Consider the following 21,634-nt stretch of genomic DNA (forward strand, 5'->3'; position numbering starts at 1 on the left):
CAGATGGGGAAACTGAGACCCAAAGAGGGGAAGAGACCTGGCTAAGCTCACCCTTAAGAGCCAGAACCCAAACCCAGGTCTCTTAACTCCCAGACCAAGTCTCCTAGTCTTTGCCAGGCCTTAAACACATTTTGTGGCCCCTACGGATAATTTCCTCTTAAGGACAAAAGGCTTGCTCTGCTCAAACCCCTCAAAGTCAGGATTTCCTAGGGCTAGTACTGCTACGCCCAAGTGTTCCAACTAACCCTACCCTGATGGATTTAGCAAACACTGTTAACGGTTCGCACTACTTTTGTTTCTTTGTGAATGCCAAGAGCCCGCGCAGTTTACGGAGTCTTAAAATCTTAATCTTTTCAGGGACTGATAGAAATAATAGGATCAACTTTAAGCTTCTTATTTTTATTCCCCATCGCAATAAAATTAAATGCCAGAATGGTAGTCCCTGGCTCTGTAAGATTAAAGGCTCAAACCTTTAAGACCTTTTACACCTGCCCTGGAGATTTCTAACTTTGCTAACAACAGCGGATCTGGGGTGTTCAGATAACACCGTCAGATACTAAGTTCAGGCCTCTTTTCTTCAAGCTGCATTTTTAAAACATGTAGTAATGGACTTAAGGGCTTTTGAGGGATAATAATAATAATAATAGTCTTAATAGTTAAGTGATACTCTTCACACTCGTGGCCACCTGAGCCTATAAGATTATAGGCTGCGTTGTAAGCCAAATGCCTCTTGTTTATTAGCTTAAAAAAAAAGTAAAATTCTGGGCTTTTAATGGGAGAAAGGTTGGCTTTGTGGGTCTGACTGAGCCTCACCGAAATCTGAGATTTCAGCTTGTGGCCAGTCTGGCTGGACTGGTAATCAGCTATTAGGCCTTTATTTCCATACTTAGTGATATCAACAACCCACGTAGTTGTTACAGGCAGGACCTATTCCTGATCACAAAGTCATATAGACTTGTACACACCACTGTTCACTAGAGCGAACCCTGAATATGGGCTTTGAGGGAAGGGACTTCATTTTACTATCTTGGGCTCTAATAAACACAGTGCCTCGTTCAATTTAGAGCTGAAAAGGATCTTAGAGGTCATCTAGTCCAAACCCTCTCCCGCCATTTTACAGGTGAAGGGGAGATTAAGTAACTGCCCAAGGTCACACAGATAATAGTGATAGCTCACATAGAGATAACAGTTTATATGCATGACCACATCTCATCTCCTTTGAGCTCAGCTCTGTAAGGTGCATCATATTAAGTAGCTGAGGGAGGATTTGAAACTAGGTTCTCTGACTCCTGAGACACTGAATGTGGGAAAGAGATTGTTGGATGGTGTACAATTACTTTGTAATTGAGGACTTCTGAAGAAGGGTCACAGCCAACTGTGCTTTGGAAAATCTTCTGAGAGCAGATGTTAGTTACTTTGTCATCGGCTATTCATTACCTAGTCTTATGTGTCCCATAAGGATAAGCAACACTTTGTGTGGGAATGGCAGTCCTGGGCATTTCTGGGGAAATTCAGTGAGTGCCCATTCATATTGGACATGAAGATGGTTAATCTTGATCAAAAGCCACTAATGGATATTTTTTCAGTATTCGGCTAAATCCCTTCACACTGTCACCTATACCTAGGCAAATCAGAGAGCTTCCCTGTTAAGTCTTAGAACCACCTTAGCCTCTTAGCAGCATTAAGTTGGCAAAATTCTCGGATTCCTCTCCTCTCTTCTCCCCCCCCCCCCATTCCCTTTTGAATACTTTGTATTTACTTACTTGGTGCATCACTAGGATAGAAAACCAGATGCCTTTAAGGTGACTTCCAGCTCTAAAAATATGATCCTAAAAATCCAACACTAATTCTAGAGTGTGTTTTCCCCCCAAGTGGAGATTAGACTAAAGTATAGTTGGTTTTCACTGTTGGGCCTCTAGCACATTCCCTAATGGTCCAGATGTAGCCTGAGGCCCTTGAAATTCATCCAAAGCTACATTAAGCTTGCTAATAGCTTCCATTTGTCAGGTGGGTTGACAGTTGCTAAGAGATTGTGGAAGTAATCAGTTAGTGTGGGGCATTGCCATCGATGACCAGAGAAGGGATAGAGAGAGAAGAGGATAAAGAGAGAGGAGAGAGGAGGAGACGGAGGGAGAGAGAGAGAAAGGGAGAGACAAGGAAAAGAGAGGAAGGGAAAGAGAAAGAGGAGGAGGTGGGGGAAGGGAGAGAGGGAGAGAAAGAAGACAAAAAGACTGATGCTAGGCAAGGCTGGAGAGTCAAGCTTCCTCTCCAAAACATTTTTTGGAGGGGTGAGGCAGTCAGGGTTAAGTGACTTGCCCAGGGTCACAGAGCTAGTGTCAAATGTCTGAGGCTCAATTTGAACTCAGGTTCTCCTGACTTCAGTGCTGGTGCTCTATCTACTTTGCCACCTAGTTGGCCCATTCCAAAACACTTTGCAAAATCTGAGAGTCTGGAAGTTGTCCATTGGTGGTGGGGAATGGGGAGACCTGTGACTTCATCGATTTAGTGTGTCCTAGATGAAGGCTTTGCCCTCCATGGGCAGCTGCTCTATCACTCGGTGTCCTGTAGAGTTCCAGGAAGCTAAGTGATTTGCCTTGGGCACAGCCATTATAAGTCAGAAGAGATGCTTGAATCCATGTCCAGCTCACCACATGTTTAGGAAACTACATCAAAATCTCTTAATTTGCTTTGGTGGGTGGTGGTGGTGAAGGAGGAGGAAAAATCATAGAAAGCAGCTACCACTTCATTTGCATGGGGGCAAAAAAGCAGAAATTCAGAGGTTGTGGGGTTTTTTTCCACCTCTTATGCGTGAGATATTTGGTTTCCTGTTTTTTTTTGTTGTTGTTGACCAATTAAGAGAAGTGCTCTCCTAGCACAGCTATATGTTCTTTTTTGGTTCCCCTTTTCCAAAAATTATCCAGGCAAACTTGGGGGCCGGATGATGGTGGGCTAGGACCCACCCATCCATTCTTTCTTACTTGGTGGTGAGTTGAGTTCAGTAGTATCTGACATGCTGAGGATGATCAGAGATTTAGAGCTTAAAGGAAAGTTAGAGGTGTTCTAGTCCGATCCCACTTCCCATTTTACAGTTAAAGAAACTGAGGCCCAGGGAAGTGGAGCATCTTGTCCAAGAGGGGCATGGTGGTGCAGTGGATAGAGCACTGGACCTGGAAATAAGAAAATCAGCATTCAGATCCAGCCTCAGACACTTACTAGCTATGTGACCCTGGGCATTCAACCCTGTTTACCTCAGTTTTCTTCATCTGTAAAATGAGCTGGAGAAGAAAATGGCAAACCATTTCAGTATCTCTTGTCAAAAAAACCCAAATGGGGTCACAATGGACACAACTGAACAATGAAGGGTTGTTTTGAGGTTCAAATGAGAATATACTTTTTAAAAAAGCACCTAGCACAGTGCCTGGCACATAATAGATACTTAATAAATGCTTATTCCTTCCCTCTCAACATCACAGTGAGGGAACCAGTATTTAACCCAGGTCCTTTGAAGTCCTAGTGAAGTCTTCAGCCTAGTTTGGTTGATAACATTTCAGCACAATGTCATCTTATTAATAAGCTTTTCTGTATTCAAATTGTTAAAATGTGAAGACTAAGATTTGCTTGCACCATAAACATCTGACTACGTTGGAGGCCACCACCTCTGAGTAATCTTTCCCTCTTTTCCCTCCTTCCTTACTCTCTACAAACCCTTATTTGCTTTGTCATGTTACTCTTGAATCACTTCTACTTTATCTCTGACCCTTCCGCTGATCAGATCAAGCCCTTACTATTGTCTAGACTATCCTAATGGCTTTGTTATCTGGCATCAATACTATGGCTAGACCGAAAAATGTCCTCCTAATTTGGGTAGGTAGATGTGAGAGAAATTCCCCTTCTTCCTTTCTCTTTTCCATACTCTTGCCACTGGACCCAGATGGCTTTGGGGGTGAAAGTGAGGCCGGTGACTTTGCACAGCCCTCCCTCACTTAAATCCAATTCACTTGCATGTCATGGCTCACCTCCCTGATGTCATGGTCTTCTTCAGGAACAATGGAAAAACAACAAAATCATACTTTCCTGTCTCCCAGATATCATTGATAAAAGTGATGAGCTCAGTGACTGGCACACATACGCACTTAATAAATGCTTGTCTCACCCATCCCCCAGGCAAATTCTCCTTATGGAGGTTTTGTTTACTTGACACATCCTTATTCAAATATTGTAAAAAGATGGACCTGTTCTACCTACCAAGTTCTGTGCTTCCTCTTCATCCTCAGACAGGAAGGGCTGACCTGAGCCTCTGAGTCTGTGGGGTGACTTTAGCTCCTCCTTTGGTGACAGAGCATGAGAAATGTCCTTGCTCAGGACTTCCTGTCCTGGAACAGTCCAAAAGTTTCCGAGGGAGGGACCTCGTAGCTCTTCTTCAGTCCTGTCCTTCAGAGTGATTACTAAACTAAGTCATTAAATGATGTTTACAAATTTAAACCTTGTAACAGCTTGCAACAAATACCAGTAGACAGAAATTCTGGAAACTAGGGGCTTTTAATCCTGGCTCTGATAACTTGAGGAGTTATTCAGGCCAGGTCACTTCATCTTGATGCAGCCCAATTTCTTATCTGTAAAATAATAAGAATGATGATAGATTTTTTCTTTTTATATTTCTTTTTTAATACAATTTTTAATTTAACATACTTTATTTTTTCCAATTACATGTAAAGAAAATTTTTAACATTCATTTTTTATAAAATTTTGAGTTCCAAATTTTCTCCTTCCTTTCCTCCTCCCTAAGACAATAAGTCATTTGATATAAGCTCTATATACAATCATATAAAACATTTCCATATTAGTCATGTTATGAAAGAAGAAACAGTTTGCAAAAGGAAAAAAATGAGAAAAAAAAAGAAAGTGAAAATGTATGCTTTGATCTGCATTCAGACACCATCAGTTCTTTTCTCTGGATGTGGATAGCATTTTCTGTCATGAATCCTTTGGAATTGTCTTGGATCATTGCATTGCAGAGAAGAGCTAAGTCAGTCATAGTTGATCATCGAACAGCATTGGATAGCTACATTTTTAAAGCACTTAAGTATGTGCCAGGCACTGTGCTAAGCACTTTACCATTGTTATTTCATTTGATCCTTACAACAACCGTGGTAGGTGGGTATGATTATTATCCTCATTTTACAGGTGAGGAAACTGAGGCAAACAGGTTAAATGACTTGCCCAGTGTCGTATAGCTTGAGGCCAGATTTGAACTCAGGTCTTCTGGACTCCGTGAAGATAATATCCATATGATATTTTCCATATCATAGAATCATTGTGAAGAATTCACTTTCCTAGCCTTAAAAGTGTTAAAGGGATGAAGTCATTATTACTAATAATCAAACCACAAAACCAAAATTATATATTTATTTTTATTTATATGTATATATTTATTTTAAAGTATATGTTTATTATTTATGTTTATTTTAAAGAGATATAAAATTTAATTAAAAACAAATTTATTTTCTCTGTGCTTCTACCCACCCTGAAGCCCAATCTCTTTTTCATCTGTGTTAAACATATTTTATATAGGTAAGGAAACAGCAGAGTAAAAGAGGGGAAGTGACTTTTTCTGAGTTGAAGCTGATAAATAGCTGGAAGTCCTTACTGTCATTCTCTTGTGCAAGAAGGAGAAGGGGTATAAAAATTCCAACTTTCTTCCTTTAAAACTCTGAAGATCAGAAATGTGAATAAATCTCTTCAAACTATGACTCAGTCTCTCCAGAGTGTGGCATGTGTCATTTCCAGAAGTGACAGTTAAAGGCCTTTCATACCCCTGGGGTTGTTGAATGATACAATAACATCCGTTCACATTTAAGGACTACAAAGGATTTCCTTCTCCCTTCTCCCCCACAACTGTCCTGTGAAGTATATAGGCAAGCCATAGTTTCCCCACTTCACAAATGAGAAAACTGAGGCTCGAAGAGGAAAAAGGGCTTATCCATGATCTCAACAGCTATGAAGAGTCAGAGCTGGGATTTGACCCCAGCATTCTTTCCACTATAAAACACTATTTTGTGCAGTCTAACATCACAGAATCTGTCCAAAACCCAATTCGTTTTCTTCCCAACCAATTTTCTGGTTTACTTGAAAAATTTAGAGTTGGAGGGATCTCAGAAGCCAAGTAGCCCAACTTTTCATTTTACAGATGAAGAAACTGAAGCTTGGACGGTGACTTACCCAGGGTCATGTGGCTAGTAAATATCTGAGAGAGGGTTTGAACCCTGGTCTTCCTGATTCACATTCCAGCACTGTCCATTTCATCATGATGCCTTTCTTCTTCTAACTCTTGGAAATGTCTCAATTCACCCTCTTGATGTCAATTTATCTTTCTACAGCCTTCTCCCATTTCCCATAGCATTTCTTGGGATGTTATAACAGCCTTCCCTAGCTGATCCATTTTCTCTCCTCCCTCTAATTATTACTGAATCTTGCTTTCTTTGATCCTTTCTCAAGTGAAAGCCCTCTGCCTGGCATTCAGGAGCCTTCATTGTTTGGCTCTACCCTACCTGGCCAAACCTAGTTTCAGCTGCTCTCCAAATTATACTTAGCCAAGCCAGAGAATGTGGTATAGGGGGCGGGTTGCAGTGGGACAGTTATAACACAAATATAGATAAATAAAGACAAAATACTCTCTATCAGCTTAGTACTTCCAATAATTCTCTTACTTTTCTTCTCTTCTTCCCTATTAAATGACACTCCCAGAGATCAGGAACCCGCATTTTTCATGCCCCTCAACACTGAGCACATAGGATTCAATTCAATTCAAAAAACATTTATTGAAGTACTTCGAATATGCTAACTGCTCAAAAAGGAGCCTGAATAAACGGTTTGAATTGAATTGAAAGAATGTTTATAGATTCTGTAAGCACAATCCATCTTGGGAAGCTCTTTTTTTTTTTTTTAAGCTAGGTAATGGGGTTTAGCGACTTGCCCAGGGTCATACAGCTAGTGAGTGTTATGTGTCTGAGGCTAGATTTGAACTCAGGTCCTCCTGACTCCAGGGCCAGTACTCTATCCACCGTGCCATCTAGCTGCTCCCTTGGGAAACTCTTTAGAAGAAGCCCTAGTCCTTGGAGGGACCAGGAGGCATTGAGTCTGTGGCGGAGTATAAAACAAGCCTCAGTTTTCCTTATCTACAAAACAAGGAGGTTGGAATAGATGGTTTCTATGGCCCTCTCCAGCTCTCATGCTATTAGAATGTGAAGAGGGCTGGATTAGGCGTCAGAGACTCTAGGTTGGAATTCCATCTCTGGTTACTCACCTAATGGATGGAAGGGCAGCCTTGCCAGCCACACCCCCACCCACCCCCAATTGTGACCCACTATCGAGTGATGAAAATAAGCAGAATCAAGGGTCAGCCAAAGAATTTGGGGTCACAGGAACTGGGCTCAAATCCAGACTCTGTCACTTGTTACCTGTGTTACCTTGGGTAAGTCACTACCCCTTTGTGTCTCAGTTTCCTCATCTGCAAAAGAAGGGATTGGACTAGATGTCTTCAGTGTCCTCTCCAGCTCTAATTCTTTGCTATCCAGCAGTTCAAATCCTGCCTCAGACATTTGCTAGCTGTGTGACCCTGGGTAAATCATTTAACCTCTCTGAGTCTCAGTTTCCTCATCTGTAAAATGGGGATAAGAATAGCAACCCCATTTCACAGGGCTGTAGTGAGTATCTAATGAGATAACGGATGTAAAGCACTATGCAAACCTTAGAGTTCTGTATGTGTACTAACTCTCATTAGCTAATGGCATGCTCACTCAAAGCCAGGTGAGCAGCTTGGCCATGAATCAGGGGCAAGTTTGGTAGCCAGGGTTCCTAGGCCTTTTGTGATCTGGATGGACCTGTTGCTGATTCACTGGCCAGTCAAGAAAATGGGCCTTGTGAGCCATTGCCACCAACCAGGTTTGGTGACTGCTTCTGTTTTCAGATGAGCTCTCTGCTGCTTATGTGACTTTATGCCCTTGTGTCTAAGGTACGTACGTGGCCACCATTGCTGAGTTGTGAAATACTCCCAAGTAGAAGTTGCTAGCTGGGGGCAGATGGCAAGGACTACATTTGGACGGGAACAAATGTGACTCATAGTTCAGTGAAAGGGGGCTCTGTAGGGATGACAGCCCAGTCGAAAATTCACTCTTGTCTTCAACTTATACAAGACTTGCTTTCACATTACCATATATGTCTTGCAGGTACATTTTTTTTTTGCTTGTTGTCTTTCCCATTAGAATGTGAGCTTCCTGAGGGCAGGAACCATGTTTTTGTCTTGCTTTGTACCCCCAAGGTTTAACATAGTGCTTTGACATATAGTAAGCATTTAATAATCGACTGACTTGAGGTAAACTACATGAGTATCTCTAATAACATCCACCCCTAGATTGTACATGATTTCTCCTTTAGTCTTAGCTCTAATTCAATTTGGTTTAACAAATGTGTATCAAGTGCTGACTGTGCTTGAGAATTTCTTCCTTTTGTCTGTGGGAAGATTTCTTTTTTTGATAGCTAAAACATGAGTCTTTATACTCATGGAGCTCACAGTCTGGTGGGTAGGACATAGTGTGGGGGAGTCAGACACCAACACAACCATCATATGCCATATTACATAGATAATTAGAGAAGTTCCCACTTCAGTACTCTGATGGATCTGTGTTCTTATCAATATGAGTATTCTCTCTAGCAGGTCAAAGCCTACCCTTGCCTACCTATCCTATATGGCTCTTATCTTGTCCGTGCTTTCTCATAAAGCCACCAAAGAACTCAACATTACTAGGGTGCTTCACCCAGTTTTTCCTGGGCTCTTTATGGTGTGCATCTTATCCATAAATCCATCAGTTGGGTCATTCATTCATCAACTGTCCTTTTGTTCTCATTTTCTTTCCAACCATACATTTCTCTGATGCTTTCCTTCCTTGATATCTCTCCATCGTTTGGGTTTTCTCAGCACTGATTCTTTGGAAAACTGGCTTCCTATGATGCACAGTCATAGGATATCAGCAGAAGAATACTGGTTTTTAAAAATATGGGCCTTTAAAAATATGGGTTTCAGAGAGAAGCTTGGGTTAATTAAAAGAACTTTGCAGTTTCCCAAAGGCAATCTCACTCTCACTTTCCTGTTCAAATCTAGGTCAAGTCAGCAAGAGTATATTAAATACCTACTATGTGGCAGGAATTATGGTACAACTCATTTGTAGTGCCTGCTCAAAATATTAGTGATAGGTGAGCTTTATATCCAACTGCCTATCATAGTCTGGACAATAGAGATTCATCCACTTGATTTTTCCTGTTTGGATAGTCACAGACCAAGTAAGAAGTTAGAGACTATTAATTTATTTACTTGCATGTGTGTATGCCGCTCTCTTTTACTTTCCTCTTTAATTCTTTACTATTCTCTTTACTTTCTTTGTGGTTGAGAGTTCTTTGTTATGTGGAGCTCTGGGACCCCCTGTCTCAGACCCAATTCTGTAGTTTCAGCAATAGTTGAGAATAATCCTCAGATTGCAACCCAGCTGAACAACACACAGCCTGGGCACTCTGGGCAGCCAGATAGATTAATGGTAATGCTAGTTAATGGTACTTGAGTTTGTTATCAGTTTTGTTACTTAGCAATCATCACTGATATTGATTTGACAATTTCTTTTTTAAATTTAATTATTTTTGCCTGTGCTGATTGCTGTAGGCCTCTTGTCAAGCTCTGCGCTCATGTCCTGTCTTCCCCTCTTGTCTTTATTTTGCTGCAGTGGACAAATGTGGGAGGAATGAATTCCAGTGCCTAGACGGAAGGTGTATCTCCTATAAGTGGGTCTGCGATGGCAATGCTGAGTGTGGGGATGGATCCGATGAAACCTGGGAGACCTGCTGTAAGTCACCTTTGACCTTCTAAAACAGGGCGGTCTTAGCCTTTTTTTGTGTCATAAATCCCTTTGGCAGTCTGTTGAAGTCTATGGAACCCTCATCAGAAGAATGTTTGTTTTTGAAATTTCATAATCCAAGGAAATGCAACATTTCAGTTAGAAGTTACTGAAAACAGAGATGATTTTTTTTCCTTCCAAATTCACTGACCCTCTCCCCTCCCCCCACCCGCAATCTACAGGAGTCTGTGGACTCCAGGCAAAATGGGGATGATAATAATAGCAACTCTTCACTGGGTTGCTGTGACAATTTTGCTCGGTCTAAAACATGATCTCACTATGATGGAGAAAAACAGAGAAGAAGATTTAAGGGAGTTAAGGGCTGTCAGCAATTAATCTCTGTTAGGAATTGGGAATGTGTGAGTGGACTATGGGTACATGTATAAACCTGGCTGGCTTGGAGAGTAGTCTGTTAATTAAATGTGAACTAATTAGTTCAGCTAAATGACACTACCCCAAAACAGCTTGAAACCATTTTGTCTCAAAATAACAATTGGGTGTTTCCTCTTGAAAATATATTTTTACCTTAAAAAAGAAAGCAATTGAACTAATTATACATCTTTTTGGGGGGCTGGAGGGGGTTGGTTATTTTTTGGGGTTTTTTGGTATATGTTTTTTGTCTAGACCCTCAAGTCCATCATTGTGGGAAACCCCCTCCCTAGATATAGATAGGTACCAACTCTGCCACTTACAATATTAATGTGTTGCCTGGGTCACTGAATCCCACAGCTGAAGTATATGTCAGAGGGTAGGGTTTGAGAGTCACCTGTACTGTGCCACCTTAACTGGCAGTACTAATTCCTTACACTTATGTCATACTCTGTACAGTTTACAAGATGCTAGCCTCACAGCAGCCATGTCAGGATGCTAGTAGTTAAACTTGTGAGATCACTGTCATGATGACTCTCATTTCTGTAGTGAGGTTACAGAGTTAGAATGTTTTCTTCACCACAACCTCGTGAGACAGAATCGTTGTTCCCATTTCACAGAGGAGACAGCTGAGGCTTTGAGAGAGGTTAAGGGACTTTTCCTTGTTCACACAGCCAGTATCTAGGATGTGATTCAAACTCAGGTCTTCCCACCCTAAGTCCATCCCTTTTAACACTCCGTCATGCTGCTTTTCCATCGTAAAGCCAGAAGGGCTCATCCTTAGGCACCCCTCCTCCCATTTTACACATGAGGAAGTTGAGGCTTAAGAAGAGGAAGAAGAATTGCCCAAAGTCATGATTCCTAAATGGCTGAGCCAGGACCCTAGTGCAGGGGCTCTGTCCCCACCTGCCACCCCATGCAGCTTCTTAGTCCTGCTCTTTTGCTGTTTAAAAGAAGGTTGTTGCTATTTGTTGTAGCATCTGTGACCTGCAAACCTGAGGAGTTCAGCTGTGGTGGCCGCATTAATCGATGCATTCCCTCGTCCTGGAAATGTGACTCCCAAACCGACTGTGAGAATGGTTCAGATGAACGAGATTGCCGTAAGTATAGAAAGGTGCTGAGCAGGGTGGATGGTATTCAGAGGGCTCTTGTAAGGACTTGCTGGAGCCATTAGAGCTAACCTCAGACCTCAGATGTTAGCTAATTAAATTCTACTGTGGTTTTTGAGAATACTGCAATCTCTGGGATACAGTGACAGTTGGTATCTCAGAAAGCATCAACTTTGATGATGTGGGAATTTACCCTCTGACCTGTTTAGTATCATTTCCCCCTCAACCCTCCAGCAGTACCCTTACTCATTTCCTTCCTGAAACACCTTCTCTTCTCTTCTCCATTCATAAATCCAAATTCTGTCTGTTCTTCAGGGCCCTCTGTGTTTCAGTTCCACCTCTTCCAAGCGGCCTTTTTGCCCCCTTTCCATCTCCCACTCATCTCACCCTTTTCTGAGCAGGACTTAAGCGTCTCACTACATATCAGATTTCATCAGTGGGGGTTCTCCCTCCTCCGACAGAGACTAAAGCCCTTCCATGCCTTCTTTTTTCTTTTTCTTTTTCCTTTTTTTTGGGGGGGGTAGTAGTTTTAGCATTCAGAATGGTGCTTGGCATACATAGTAAATATACCTTTGTGTATCCATCCCCTAATTATTTCAAGTGTATAAATCCTTTCTTTCCATCCAGGATGCAAGCTTCTTGAGATAAAGCACTGTACTTGTACCTGTACTAATTCACTTGTCACCAAGGTGTCTACTCCAATACTGAGTCCATAGTAACTTCCTAATAAATGCTGTTGCTGCATGACTCACTTATGACCCAATTATGTTCAATTATGAGATTAGAAAATTCATTCATGTAACAGCCAAAGGGCTCTATCGTAAGAGGTATTAGAGGCAAGGCAGATATGCTTGAAAATCATCTGATTTCCTTCTCTTCTAGCCCCTAAGACATGTGCCCATGACCAGTTCCAATGCCATAATGGAAACTGCATCTCCCAGGATTTTGTCTGTGACACAGACCGGGACTGTGAGGATGGGAGCGATGAGCAGAATTGTCCAGACCCCACCTGTAACCCAGATACATTCCAGTGCAACAACACTGCATGTATCCCCAAGCTATGGGCCTGCGATGGCGATCAGGACTGTGAAGATGGCTCTGATGAATGGCTTGACAACTGTGGAGGACATGACTTGGTCAAGGAATCCAAGCCTTGCTCTTCTCTGGAGTTCCACTGTAACAGTGGGGAGTGTATCCACGTGAGCTGGAAGTGTGATGGGAGTTATGACTGCAAAGACAAGTCTGACGAGGAGGGCTGTGGTATGTCCCCAGAAATTTAATTTCCCATAGACAATTGGCATCTTTTCCTCAAATGCAGTTTACCATCCTGTCATTCCTCTGGTTAACAAATCTCCAGTGCCTACAGGGCAAAATCGACTCTACAGCCTAGCACTGAAGGTCTTCCCCATTCTGTCCTTCTACCTGCACATCCACAGTAAGTGCTGTCCATTTATCCAGCCAGACTAGACGTCTGATTGTTTCCCCTCCCGTCATTACTGTTACTGCCTCCTTGTTCCCCTGCTCTGGAGTGCTTTTTCTTTCTCCTCTCCAATGGTCTTGAGTTCTCTTCCCAACTTTGAAGGCCCATTTAGAAACATAGGATTTGTTTAGAATTGGAAGGAACCTTAGAGATCATCCAGTCCAGTCTCTCATAGTTTAATAAGCTTTCTTAGGGAAGTGAAATTACCTCCCCAAGATCACAGAGATAATAAATACATGAAGGCTTATGTAGGAATTTTTTATCACTAAGGCTCCATGACAAGTCATAGGGTTTTATGAAACTGTAAGTTATAGGGTAGTGGCTGTAAGGAAAGGATAGGGGAGGAGGTTCATTAAATGGGTCAGTTACCCCAGTGTGCTTGCAACTCTTTATCACCTGCTTCATAGAATCTTCCTTGATTCCTCCCCGAATACTCCTATTACTCATTATATGTATCGCTCATTTGTCACTCTTGATTGATTCTTGTGTCTAAGTCCTATGCCCATGGTAAGATTCCTTGAGGGTAAGCACTGCTTTAAAAAACTGATTCTGCCTTCTCTTAAGTACAGTCCACTGGCACATTCCATCTAAATGTTAGTTCCTTAAAGGTAAGGACTGTTTTTATTTTTACCTTTGTATTCGCTTTGCGTATGCCTGTGCATCCACTTTGGTCTCTTAGACGATTTTTCTTTCTTTTCCTCATGGGAATTTTTTGTCTTTGTGTCTTCACAATTTCTTTTGTAACCTACATGTAAACCCACTCCTGCTTCTGCCATGTGCTTCTGCTGCAAGTCTCTATCGGCTGCGCCTGGAGGAAGTAAACTGCCCATTGTGTGTGAGCATGGGTTCTCCCCCTCTTAGAATACACGTCTGCTCTTTCGTGTACTGGTCTATTTTCCTCAAAGTCCAAGAAAGAGGGAAACCAGCTTGCTTTTGTGGATCACCAGGATGGGTGGCTCTTTGAACAAGAGTCCATCCTCCTGAGTGTCAGACAGCCAGTCATCGGGAGCTGTGCATGTTCTCTCAGCAAGGTGCAAGTAGTCATGCCTTTACTACTTCTTAGAGGCAGTCCCAGTCCTGGGAGTTGTCTGTGACCTCTAAGTAGGGTGCCATTGGGCATGCTCACCTCCATGGGGAGATGTCTCTTAGATCTTCTAAGGGCATAGGTCCTGTAATCTCAACAAGTTGATGAAAGAAATCATGTAATTAAATAGGGACTCCTGATCAGCTTCCTCACTATTTTTAAGAGCTTTGTTGACTGGGCTGATTTATACTCTTGAATTTTTGTCTATGAAATCCCACTAATTCTTTCTCTGAATTAATTGAAAACTGCTCTTCTAAAATCTACAGTATATGTCAGACTGGGCCCAGATTCCTTCTCCTTTTCTCTTATGGACTCTGAGGTGGAGGGTTCACATACTCCCAAGGTTCCTACTACTACTATCTCAGTAGACAGTTCCTCATATTTGAGGAGAATTAGGCCCAGAAAGAAATGCCTTTCCTTATTTCCTCTGCCTTTTTGATGGAAGAACTGATTATCAAAGCAAGTCCAGAAGTTACTGTTATCTGTTTTGCTTTTGACAGAAAGAAAACTCAGACTGATGCATGCCCAGATCACTTACTCATCCATCACTAAATTCCTCATCTGTTTTTTTTTTCTTTTTATCAAAGTGGTCTGTAGGGGCAGCTGGGTGGCACAGTGGATAGAGCACCAGCCCTGAAGTCTGGAGTACCTGAGTTCAAATCTGGCCTCAGACCAAACACTTGACACTTACTAGCTGTGTGACCCTGGGCAAGTCACTTAACCCCAATTGCTTAAACAAACAAACAAACCAACAAACCAAAGTGGTTTGTAGTATCCTCCGGTAAAAATAATCATTTCTGCTTCTCCCTTTGTTGACCATCTCCCAGATGTTCTCCACTGTGCTTCCTGCTTCTGGTTTCTGAATTTCCTCATGGGAGTACATCCTCTTAATAGCTCTAGTGATATGCCATCCTCCTCACTGTATTCCTTTTGCCTTTTCTTTTAACTACAGTACACCCTTCTAGAGTCATATTCTAATAGTGGGTCTTAGCCAACAAAATCTCTTTCCTACCTGTGATGTCAAATTCACCTCCTTGCATTAAGATTTTTGGTTCACCTTATTTATTATCTATACTTTGTGTATTTATGTGAGATCATGACTTTGCTGCTGGCTCCTTTCTTGGATTTTTTCCATGATGATTTCCAGGAGTCCGTTCCACAATTCTGTCTACATTATAGATCCATTCTATAGTATATAGATTGGTGGATCTGTCAGCCATTTTTATTATAGAACATAGATTTAGAGCTGGAAGGGACCTGAGAGGATATCTACCTAGTTCAACTCTCTGTCTCTTTTTTTTTTTTACAATGTAGGTAACTGAAACCCAGGTTAAGTGACTTGCCCAAGGTCATAAAGCTGTCGAGTGACAGAAATGAGATTTGAACCCAGGTCCTCTGATTCCAAATACACTCCTTCCACTGTACCATTAAATATGAGGTCCATCCCTGGCTAAGAATTTTTCATTCCTATATTATAGGCCATGGTCCAGGAATCCAAATCCTCTTCTCAAACACTATCTTCTTAACCATATGTTAACTTACTTTATCTGCTTTCATTCCTGCCTTTGATTGGTAGCAGTGATAAAAACACCATCTGTGTTCCAGAGGTCTTCAGTCTCTTGCCAACATGTCATAATCCTTTTCAGTGCTTTCTAGTTTCCTTTTAGCAGTATTATTTGCACCTGAATGAATCGTCAGAAAGAAGTAGGTTGAGAAATCCCAGCTTGGTCAAGTCTTGAAGTGTCTGGTTCTCTGTCACCCCCCAGATAGATGCCCCAAGGAAACAAACAACAGTCTTCTCAACAAGCAATAGCCCCTGATCAGAGCATCCCCAGCCACCGCTACTGTCTCTTCTTCCCCTGCCCTATGCTGGATGGTCTCTTACTGACACCACCTGGGAGTCCACATCCTCATTCCTTGGAGAACAGGCAGCAGCTTTTTCCTCGGAAAGAAGGTTCAACTCCCTTCTCTTCAGGAAGGCTCAGATGTGTAATACCGGTTGTCCCTTTTCATCTCTTTCTCTGTGTCACATTCTTCCAGACTGTAGCTTCCTGACACTGGTCAAAATGTCCTCCTCCATCCCCTATCTCTTTCAGATTCTTTTTCTTCTTCTTTCCCCCCACACTTAGACCTTCCATTTTTCTCCCCAGTAGATGAACTGGGAATGTAGAGAGCTGCTTCTCTTGGGGGCTTCCACCATCTTTCCAAGTCTTTGCTTTTAGATATCATTTGCAGTTCAGACGCAAGCTAACACCATTCAGAATGCAGTGTTTGTAAATATTGCTGAGTTTTGTCCACAGAGAAACCAAGAGTAGGCCCTCTCTACTTGAAATGAAACATAGGAACCTTCTTTCCTAGTCAGGGAGTAATTCCTTCTTTTCTTCTCTTCCTTTACCTTAGTGGCAAATGATTAATCTATCCAACCCTGTTTTCCCCAATTTATCATGGTATATTTTAACTCAGCATAGTATATCCTAGCCTGATGTTTTTTGAAATAGAAATAAAGAATTGAAATTGGTGCCATGTTTTTCTGACTACATTGTTACTTTTGTCAACTGGATGGGAGCCAGCCTGTAACCTGTGGGTGGCGGGAGCCACGCACAGCAGGCTAGAGACAGGAGAGTCAGGAATCAAACAGAAATTTAATTTCAAAGTGAGGGAAACTTGCCTTGCCAGCCAAGGGCATGTGTGCTAGAGCCCCACCCTCACACCTGAGGCAGTGTGAGGAGATTTCATTACTTACCCCAGTGGCTGAGCGGTGAACTGTAGCCCTGACGGTGAAGGGAACAGCAACAGTGCGACAAGTTTGATTCATAGCAGGGCTTCATGACTAGAGCTTGTCTGAGCTCGGAGAACACCTGGTGCTGGTCAAAGCAATGCAATGATTACACCAGAGGGTGAGTGCAAAGGATTATTGTTATGCCAAGCTCAGGGCAAACTTACTTGCTGGGTCTTCGCTCTGGAAAACAGGGTGTCTCCTCATATCCTGACATCTATTAAGTTTTTTTCTTTTAATCTAAATATTCCTCTCCTCTCCCTCTGTTTACCGTGCTCCCTCTTAAAAAGGAGGATTAAAAAAAACCCCAACAAAACATCATTGTCCTATTGGGGAATTTCTGCATTGATGATAACAATTTAGAAATAAGTATCTCTTGGTCTTTCATGTTCTCAGTCAAAGCCACCTGCCGCCCTGATGAGTTTCAGTGCAATGATGGGGAGTGCATCCATGGGAGCCGACAATGTAACAAGGAATATGACTGCAAGGACATGAGCGATGAAATAGGCTGTGTCAATGGTGAGGCCCAGCACACCGTCACTACTGCTCCAAAGGAGTTCCAGACATGAGCATCACTGATGGGGGAGGGGAGTGGTGCTTAGCCAGGGAATTTCGCAGTTCTGATTATTTTATTTATATGGGTGATTTCATCCACATAGGGAACTCCCGATGAGGTTACCATTGGTTCTGCCACTTAAGGCTTAGAGAGTTGTTGGGGCAATGAGAGGTTAAGTGTGTTGGTCTTACCAAGGATTAAAGAGCCAATATGTGTTGGAAGTGGGGAATTGAACCCAGGTGTTTTTGATTCCAGGACTAGTTTTCTTGTCAACTGTGCAGTGCTCTCTTTAGAGATTGGGTTTATTACTGAGAAGACTTTAGAAAATATGAATTCAAGACTTTCCAAGTCTCAGTGACTCTCCTATGCCTAATGGTAATTTTTTCTCTTCCTTCCATTTTTACTGCTTGTAGTAACGCTGTGTGAGGGCCCAGACAAATTTAAATGCCACAGTGGAGAGTGTATCACTTTTGACAAAGTGTGTAATGGACACAGAGACTGTCGGGACTGGTCTGATGAGCCCATCAAGGAGTGTGGTAAGACCAGAACCCCTGAATTTGGCTGTTAAGAGATTGGAAATGAGAGCTGGGCTTCTAGTCTGCTTGAAGGGCGTGAGGGGGGTGTCTTCTCTCTGAGGGGGACAGAGAAGTAAAGATGAAGGCTTGGATCGGGGGTGTGCTTAATGTATTTAGGAGTCCCAGGTGACTCTAGTGGATTCATTCTTAACCTTCTTCCTTGGTGCTGATTCTGAAGGATGACAGGCCTGCCTTCCACCCAATCTAGTGACTTCTTTCCCTCTTTAAAGTTGTCCTTGTTGTTTGTTTTAACTTGACTATTCACCTATATAAAAAAATTTGTGCATGTGTTGAGAGGACTTGGAACTGCTCCTTCCCCTTTAACGCACAGGCCTGCCTTGAGGCCAGTAGAGTTTAGAAACCCTTGAGTGTGAGAAAGAGTTCAGAAAAATCTAAAATGACAAGGGCATACAAAGGAGAGAGTCTTGGGTCCTGAATTTCACCTTGTCTTCTTTGCTCAGGAACCAATGAATGTCTGGACAACAAAGGTGGCTGCTCCCATATATGCAATGACCTCAAGATAGGGTATGAATGCCTATGCCCCGAAGGCTTCTGGCTTGTTAACAAAAACAGATGTGAAGGTAAAATTCTGAATGTTGTTCCCTGTATTCGTGTCTCTTTGACATGGTAGGTTCACGGAGAATATTTTTGCTAATGTGGGATAGTGGAAAGAGATCTGGATTTGGATCTTGAAGTCTTAGGTTCAAATCCTTCTTCTGCTATTTACATTTATGCCATTGGGCAAGTTATTTAACTTCTGTACCTCGGTTTATCTGTTAAATGAGGAGGTTGGATGACAGCCTCTAAGATCTCTTCCAGTTCTATATCGATGATCCTAGGAATGCATAAGTTGGGAAAAACCACATAAGCTTCAGTTTCCTTATCTGTAAAATGGGTATAATTATAGCGCCTACGTCCCAGAATTGTGAGGATCAAATGAGATCATAATTTTAAAGTGCTTAGCACAGTGCCTGGCACATAGTAGGTGTTAATAAATGCTTATTGACTGAATGGTCTTTATGCTGTTTAATGTTATTATCAGTGTCTTGGATAGGCTACTTATCAAAATGTCACTAGTACTGAAAGATGATACAAAGCTGGAAAGGTTGTGGACTTGATAATAGCATTAGGATTAAAGAAAAAAAATTGATGGGACTAAAACACTTGATGGGACAGAACCTTATATAAAATAACATTTAATAGTGATAAATGTAAAGTCTTACATCTGGGATCCAAAAACCAACTTCTCAAGTTGGGTTGGTGAAGTTAAACAGCAGTTCATCAGCAAGAGATTTGGGGTTTTTCAGATGAGCTGAGAACTCAGAATAAGTCAACGGCTAATGTAATCTTTTTTTTTTTTAATATTTTGGCAATTGGGGTTAAGTGACTTGCCCAGGGTCACACAGCTCGTAAGTGTCAAGTGGTTGGTCTGAGGCCGGATTTGAACTCAGGTCCTTCTGACTCCAGGGCTGGTGCTCTATCTGCTGCACTGCCCAGCTGCCCCTAACAGCTAATGTAATCTTAAGCAACATTAGGAGATACATAATATCCAGGCCACTGAAGATGTTATGCTCTGTTCAGTTCTAGGAACCATAGTTTAGGGAGGCCATTGATAATCTGGAGAACACCTGAAGGAGGGCAAACCAGGACACTGGAGGGCTGCGTAACATAAAGGTTGAGTAAAGAAACTGGGCGTGTTTAGCTTGGAGAAGAGAAGACTGCTATTTTCAAGTATTTGAAAGACTGTCCCATAGGAAAAGGATTAGATTTATTCCCTATGCCCTCCAGAGCAAAACTTGGAGCAATGAGTTTGAGTTAAAGAAGCAAATTTTGGTTTAACATAAGGGAAATGTCCTAACAATTAAAGTTGTCCAGAAGCGAAATGGGGTGCCTCGGGAGGTATCATTTTCTTCCTCATTGGAGGCCGTTCAAAAATAGTCTGGATGACCACTTGTTGGGGATGATGTAGAGGTGGGTAGTTCTTGTTTAGATGTGGCTTGGACTGTCAGTCACCTCTGAGTCCTTTCTATATCTTAGGTTCTATGAGTCTCTTCATCTAGGGAAATCTTTTGGGTTTGAAACACTTTGACTGAATTGTAAATGCAGTTCCCTCAGTGCTTGAGGACCCAGGATAGGAGATATTTTAGAATAAGATAGAGGAAATTCAATTGTCTTTTCTTAATGGAAAAATCACTGCATAAAATAAATATTTTTGACACATGCATACCTCATAGAGAGGCAACTTAATGTAGTGGATGAAGAGCTGGCCTTGCAGTCAGGTAGACTTAGACCAAGTCTTCTTGGCTGATACTGAACAAATATGGGCCTGACACATACTGGCTGTGGGATCTTTGGGCAGGTGACTTCATCTCACCTCTCAGGGCTATTAGCAATTCTGGAGGACTGTCTACTTGCATGGATAGAGGGATTCTCCTCACCTAGGAGTTTCCTTGATGCGGAAATCATAGGTCAAGTTCCTCCCCTCCCCCAGTGTCATTGACAGGTAGTGTGGTGTTATGGCTACAATTGTCCTTTTCTAAGGACAGGAAGACCTGAGTTCAGGTTTCTCCCCTGAATCACACTGGCTGTGCCATTTTGAAAAAAAAATTTTTTTTTCAATTACATGTAAAACCAATTTTTAACATTCATTTTATAAACTGTTGAGTTCCAAATTCTCCTTCTCTCCGTCCCCTCCCCCCTCCTTGAGAAGGCAAGCAATTTGCTATAGATTTTACATGTGCAGTCATGCAAAACATATTTCCATATTTGGCTGTGCCATATAACAATAGAACCATCTGTGTTGAAAGAAGGAGTTTGCTCACCTGGAAGTACCCTTTGTAATGATTGACATCACAGCTCCAGTTCCTGTCCTTGTCCCTTTTCCATCATTGGCTAAAAACTTTTATTTCAAGGATATGATCCCAACTTGAGAAGTTTGAATTGAAAATTTCACTAGCACTGGAATTATTCCCCCAGAACTCAGGTTTGTTACGAAGATTGAATGAGATAATACCTGTAATGTCCTTTTAAAACTTTAAAGCACTATATAAGTACTGGCCATTATAGTTATTGTTACCACTATTATTATCATTCTCATTATTACTATTATGCTTATTCTCAGATATTGATGAATGCCAGAACCCAGACACCTGCAGCCAATTTTGCGTAAATCTTCCAGGAAGTTACAAGTGCGAGTGTAATGAAGGCTACCAAACTGACCCAATCACTAAGACGTGCAAGGCCATTGGTGAGCCCAGACCTCTTGATCTTTTCAGTGGAGGGGAAGCAGGAGGGAAATAACACAACAGAGGAACAAGTGAGAAACGTTTTTTGATGGCACTGGTTAAACAAAAAATCTTTTTAGCACTTGAACGTTGTCATAGAAACTCCAAATGAAACAACAGATCAAAATAGTGTGAGGCTTGGAGGAATGCTAACTCTTCAAAGCTGTTGAGCAATTAATGAGGAGCACCTGATTGAACATGTTCTCAGGAGCTTGACTTAGATAAGGCGGGTTTCAGCATTTAACAGTGACTCCTTAAGTTTGGATTTTATTTTTTATTTTATTTTATTTTATTTTTTGTGGTTTGCAAAGCGCCTTCCTCTGTCCATTATCTTACTTGGTCCTCTTGTAACCACTGGGGGAAAGGGGAAAAGTAGGCAGGGAAGAAGAGGTTATTATTCTTATCTTACAGATAAGGAAAGCAGAACTCTTAGGGTTTAAGTGCATTGCCCAAGTTTATA

The 21,634-nt window shown here is 41.8% G+C and overlaps 1 protein-coding gene and 1 long non-coding RNA gene across 3 annotated transcripts in view; one reads left to right on the forward strand and one right to left on the reverse strand.

Annotated features, from left to right (window-relative positions):
- Nucleotides 1-21,634, forward strand: part of LDLR (low density lipoprotein receptor) — a 37,252-nt gene that overhangs the window by 2,277 nt on the left and 13,341 nt on the right. For both annotated transcript variants that reach the window (XM_020994875.2, XM_020994877.2), the window contains exons 2-8: nucleotides 9,771-9,890; nucleotides 11,288-11,410; nucleotides 12,302-12,679; nucleotides 17,156-17,278; nucleotides 17,729-17,851; nucleotides 18,352-18,471; nucleotides 21,012-21,137. In XM_020994875.2, the coding sequence (XP_020850534.1) occupies nucleotides 9,771-9,890; nucleotides 11,288-11,410; nucleotides 12,302-12,679; nucleotides 17,156-17,278; nucleotides 17,729-17,851; nucleotides 18,352-18,471; nucleotides 21,012-21,137 (1,113 nt within the window). The remainder of the gene's footprint in view (nucleotides 1-9,770; nucleotides 9,891-11,287; nucleotides 11,411-12,301; nucleotides 12,680-17,155; nucleotides 17,279-17,728; nucleotides 17,852-18,351; nucleotides 18,472-21,011; nucleotides 21,138-21,634) is intronic.
- On the reverse strand, nucleotides 379-4,368 carry LOC144457069 (uncharacterized). Its single transcript, XR_013486388.1, has 2 exons — nucleotides 4,246-4,368; nucleotides 379-3,167 (listed from the first exon to the last, which is right to left on the reverse strand). It is a non-coding gene; the product is annotated as an uncharacterized LOC144457069 (long non-coding RNA).

The sequence above is a fragment of the Phascolarctos cinereus genome, unplaced genomic scaffold (assembly GCF_003287225.1).
Source record: "Phascolarctos cinereus isolate Bilbo 61053 unplaced genomic scaffold, phaCin_HiC Scaffold_4;HRSCAF=312, whole genome shotgun sequence".
Classification (NCBI taxonomy): Eukaryota; Metazoa; Chordata; class Mammalia; order Diprotodontia; family Phascolarctidae; genus Phascolarctos; species Phascolarctos cinereus.